This window comes from Benincasa hispida, chromosome 10, assembly GCF_027475165.1.
Source record: "Benincasa hispida cultivar pf3 chromosome 10, pf3_genome.v1.1, whole genome shotgun sequence".
In the NCBI taxonomy this organism is placed as follows: Eukaryota; Viridiplantae; Streptophyta; class Magnoliopsida; order Cucurbitales; family Cucurbitaceae; genus Benincasa; species Benincasa hispida.
The window spans coordinates 37568762-37573654 of NC_143487.1; the positions used below are offsets into that span (position 1 = coordinate 37568762).

At 30.1% G+C, this 4893-nt stretch overlaps 1 protein-coding gene across 4 annotated transcripts; it reads left to right on the plus strand.

Moving 5' to 3' along the window:
- Positions 1-1778: 1778 nt before the first annotated feature.
- LOC120089490 (putative WRKY transcription factor 15) lies at positions 1779-4142 on the plus strand. Of its 4 annotated transcripts, none has more exons than XM_090305818.1 (4): positions 1866-2551; positions 2922-3050; positions 3145-3300; positions 3626-4142. In XM_090305818.1, coding segments are annotated over exons 1-4 (873 nt in total). In that variant the 5' UTR covers positions 1866-1964; the 3' UTR covers positions 3627-4142. The 4 variants fall into 4 exon arrangements, with proteins under 4 accessions (XP_038902906.1, XP_038902905.1, XP_090161944.1 ...); XM_090305819.1 differs by having other exon boundaries at positions 2925-3050; XM_039046978.2 differs by lacking the exon at positions 3626-4142 and having other exon boundaries at positions 1779-2551; positions 2925-3050; positions 3145-3505.
- The last annotated feature ends 751 nt before the right edge of the window (positions 4143-4893 follow it).

The window sequence follows — 4893 nt, forward strand, 5'->3', positions numbered from 1 at the left end:
AAATGACAAAACTACTAGAAATATTTTCAAATATAGCAAATTGACACTATCTATTGGTGATAAATACTGACAGACATCTATCACTATCTTTCATTGATAGATAATGATATTTTGTTATATTGCTCATGTTCCTATATTTGAATAAAAAAATATTTATAAAATAAAATTTAAAATTATTTTAATAATGATGAAAATTACTTAAATTTAATTAATTATAATTTCAAGATTTTGATAGGCTTGAAATTTCAATAGAAGGAAAATTCAATTTTCCATAATTTCTCGAAATTTCAAAATTTTCGTTGATATTTCAATATTTTCATCAAAAAACCGAAATTTCAATTTTTTTTTAGCAATTAGCTAGGCTAGCTCAAGGGAAGTGAAATGGAAGTTTTTTTCTCTTTTACAATAAAAAAAATATTTATTTTCAATAAACCACATATTTTTCATTGAATTTTCGTATCATTTCACTTCAAACTTGAATTAACGTGAGTTCTCTAATGTTCCTCTCATTTTCTCTCAAGCTAAGCTATACTACTTGTAGAGTTCTCTTTTCTTTTTCTTTTTTTTCTTTCTTTTCCATGATGTTGTATTATGTTTAATGTTATGTTTTTTATATCCATCTTATATTTAATGTTATGATTTTTCTTTTTTTATTATGTTATGTTAGTTTAATGTTATGATTTTTCATTTTTATATTAGTTTCATTTTATAATAAAAATTTTAATTTACTTTATATGCAAATATTTCATGTCCTTTAATTTTGTAATTAATTTCCAATATTTAATATTATTTTATACTTATTTTCTTTTTTTTTTAATTTATGCTTTTGGATCCACATTTACACCAATATTTTACCATATTCATCTAAAATGTTGTCTTACTTTATAATGATGATGGCCAATTATAGCTTAATTCAACTGCAATCAAAGTTTCATTAACCAATTATAACAATTTCCATTTTGTCCATATGAAATTTCAATCGATATTTCCACAGAATCTGAACCTCGATATTTCCATTCATATCGATATTTCGAACCACCACATCCAATCCTTACATCCACAAACAAGTACATCAAAATAGTAAGGAAAAAATAAATAATTCTTCAAATTTAGGTTTAAATCCTATTTTGGTTCTTGAACTTCGAATGTTGTTCTATTTTGGTCCCTAAATTTTTTTTAAAAAATATTTGTTTTAGTCCATTGACTTTTAAAAAGTTTTGTTTTGGTCCATTCTATTAAGATTGTGTTAACTCTTTAAGTATGAAATTTTGAGTAAGATAAAGTAAAATGTCAATAATGAACACGTCAAAATTTTGAACACAAAATGACTTTTGATCTCTTATAGAAAATCGCTTTACCACCTGATTCAAAATTAAAACCCTGGATCTTTTAGCGTTAGCTAACTTATTTGACAACCTAATCCTTCAAAAATACAAGTTATCTCAACATTCTATTTAAGAGTTAACATAAATTTAGTGCATGTTTGAGAGTGATTTTAAAATGACTAAAATCACTTTTATCATTTTTAAAATCACCATGAAACACGTTTTTAATTCTTTAAAATTAATTTTGATGATATAAAAATTATATTTAAAAGTGTAAAATTGAAAATTAAATTAATTTTAAGTGATTAAAAGTACATTTTGAATAATTTTAAAATAATAATAATGATTTTGACTATTTTAAAATCATTAAAATGGAGGTTTTTTAAAATTTAAGGACAATAAAAATAAAAGAAAAAAAAAAGTTGATTAGAGGGCCCATAACCATGAGGAAGCAGAACATTGGTCAATGGGAAGACCAGACAGTGAGGATCAATCAAAGTGTTGCTTTTAAGACCTTCAAGTTTTCTTTTTGTTTATATTAATACCCTTTCTTCAATTCAATCAAAATCCCATTTCCCCATTTCCCAAATTCCCCTTTTGACCCCTTTCTCTTTTTCCATTTCCATTTTCCCCCCTTCAATGGCGGTGGAGCTTCTCACAGCCTTCACCAACGCTCAACTCTCTTCCCCAATGGACCAAGACTCCGCCGTCCAAGAAGCCGCTTCCGGTCTCGACACCCTCAAAAAGCTCATCACATTACTCTCTCACTCTCACCCTTCTAATCTCGACTCCGATTGCCAAGCCGTCGCTAACGCCGCCGTCTCCCACTTCAAAAAAGCCATTTCTCTCCTTGGCCGCTCCCCTAGGACCGGCCACGCTCGATTCCGCCGTGCCCCTTTGGATTCCTCTAAGATTTACAACGCTACGCCTATTCAACAAATTCCTCCGCCGATTGACCGGCTTGACTCCGCCACTACCATCAATTTCTCTTACTCCGCTGCTCCGAGTTCTTCCTCTTTCTTGACCTCGATTCCTGGTTCCGACTCTGAAATTAAGCTCCAACATCAACCTTCTTCCTCTTCTTTTCAGATTACTGATCTTTCCAGAGTTTCGTCTGTTGTCTCTAAGCCTTCTTCTGGTCTCAAGAGAAAGTGCGGTTCTGAGAATTTGGGCTCTGCGAAGTGCGCTGGATCTTCTGGTGGTCGTTGCCACTGCTCTAAGAAAAGGTAACAACTACCACTAAACCCTCAAGAACTTTCTAATTCTTACTAATTTAGAGTTTCTTTCGCGATTTGGGTTCTGAATCTTAGCGTGTAATGATTTAGTTCCTGTAATTTCGAGTTGGTAAGATCTAAATCTATCTGTACTGATACTGCTATCCAATTGAAACTACGGGATTAGATTAGTATCAAACTGTTGCTTCAATGGAGGATTGAAATTAGTACATAGTTCAATTAATGATTATCAATGTTAATTGGAAAGGAAATGAGGTTACTTCAATGACTGATCTGATACTAATATGTTAAGTATTTCTCTTTTTCAATGGATATGAACTAAAATAAACAAATCCCATGTGTTTGTTTTTGAATTGAATAGCAGAAAAATGAGGTTAAAAAGGGTGGTGAGAGTACCAGCTATAAGCTCAAAGAATGCTGATATTCCTCCCGATGATTATTCATGGAGGAAATATGGTCAAAAGCCAATAAAGGGTTCTCCATATCCAAGGTAATGATCATAACACAATCATCAAATTCACTCAAAGTTGTTAAAAATCATCAAGTTTTTAGGTAATTAACAAGGAAGCTTTGTAATTCTGCAGAGGTTACTATAAGTGTAGCAGTTTAAGAGGATGTCCAGCAAGAAAGCACGTTGAGAGAGCTTCAGATGATCCATCTATGTTAATAGTAACCTATGAAGGCGATCATAATCACTCTCAATCAGTTGCAGAAGCCTCAAGCCTCATCCTTGAATCTTGGTGAAAAAAACTTAAAACTAGAGTTTCAAAATCCAAGAATCACTCTGTTTTCTTTTGATTCATACAGAAGACTAGGAATGAATTTATATCATAGATCTTTGTTCTTTTTTTAATGTATACAAATCTGGGAAACTTTCCAGACTTTTAGTGGGTATTTGAAACGAAAAGAAATGAAGAAGATAGTGGATTGGATTTGATTTGCTAAGTATTGTTTCATTCTGATTCCTTTAGGAAAGTAGTGGGGTTTCCATTTTCATTGTGGTGTTTCTTCCACTTGAATTGCATATGGGTTACGTTTGTGATTGTTTCTTTAATTTGAATACAGAAAAGTTGAGAAGAGAGAGATAAAGAGAGATTGAAGGATTTGGTCAATGGCTTTAAGAAACAAATTGGAACAAACTTATCGTACTCATTACGGTTGACTGTCCAGGGGAAAAAATGAAAGTGGGTTGGGCAGTTTAAGAGAGAGAGAGATGAAAAGGAATCTTGTTTTGTTTGTTATTGAAGAAAAGGTTGGAGGTTTTTCAAAGGGAATGGTTGGATCATGGATGGAGAAGAAGAGTTGAGGGCCATACAGTAGATATGGAGCAAAGTCAAAAATGGTGGGCAAGAGGAGAAAAATCTCAACTTGCTAGGGCTTGCTTTTTTGTCCTTATATCTAACTTGTTAGAATTATCTCGAGCTTCTTTACATGTAATTGAAAGGGATTCATGAACATGAGTACAGTTGGATATTATTTAGACGGATGAAAAAAATATTTAGGTGTATCTTGAGTTGAATCTCAAAAGACGATCTTTTGTTTTTTTAGAGCTTGTTTGAATCATAGATATTGTTTCATGAGATATTAATTGTCTGGAAGATATAATATGGATTTTAAATGTCTGTGATAATTGATATATTTGGATATGCAAGATAATTAATATCTGATTTTTCAAAAAAAAAAATAATAAGTAATATTTGAAATTTAAATATAATTTTTTCTTTACCAATTTTGTATATAGAAATCAAAACTAAATAATTATTTGATTAAATATATAAAAAATGATATAGTCATAAATTAAATTTTGCATTAATTAATTAATTATTTAATCACTTGACATATCACTAAATGAATAGTTTTAAATTAAAAAATAATGTAATTACTAAAAATAAAATTTTATATTAAATAGTTAATAAAGTATCATTGGTAAATGTATTAGTGAAATTAATTAATCATGCTACATATTAAGTGGTTCACGTTCCAAATATAAAAACTCCACTTGTATAGAGGGTATTAGAAAATTCATGTCAGATGGGTTTTAAAGTTCTCTAAATAATAATATATTAGGTTTTAAAAAGTGAAATCCTATGAAATCAACTAGGATAATAAATATTAAATAGTCTAAAATCCCATGACAAAACTTATGAAACAAATGTCTTTAAAGAATTTTTTTTCTATCTTTTTTTTACTACATAATTAAAAGAGATGTATGAAAATGAGTGCAGTCGAGAATGTAGTCGAATATTAGGAATTTATGATAGGGAAGGAAAGTCAAATGTTGATAAGAATATGTATAGTCATTGTAAGTGATGAATATTGGATGGTTGTGGAAA

What these genes read in the sequence shown, in the direction of transcription:
- LOC120089490 (XM_039046977.2), top strand. Translation starts at nt 1,965, where the DNA reads ATGGCGGTGGAGCTTCTCACAGCCTTCACCAACGCTCAACTCTCTTCC. An exon ending in TGCCACTGCTCTAAGAAAAG is followed by an intron (nt 2,552 to 2,921) that starts GTAACAACTACC and finishes TGAATTGAATAG; the next exon opens with CAGAAAAATGAGGTTAAAAA. An exon ending in AAGGGTTCTCCATATCCAAG is followed by an intron (nt 3,051 to 3,144) that starts GTAATGATCATA and finishes GTAATTCTGCAG; the next exon opens with AGGTTACTATAAGTGTAGCA.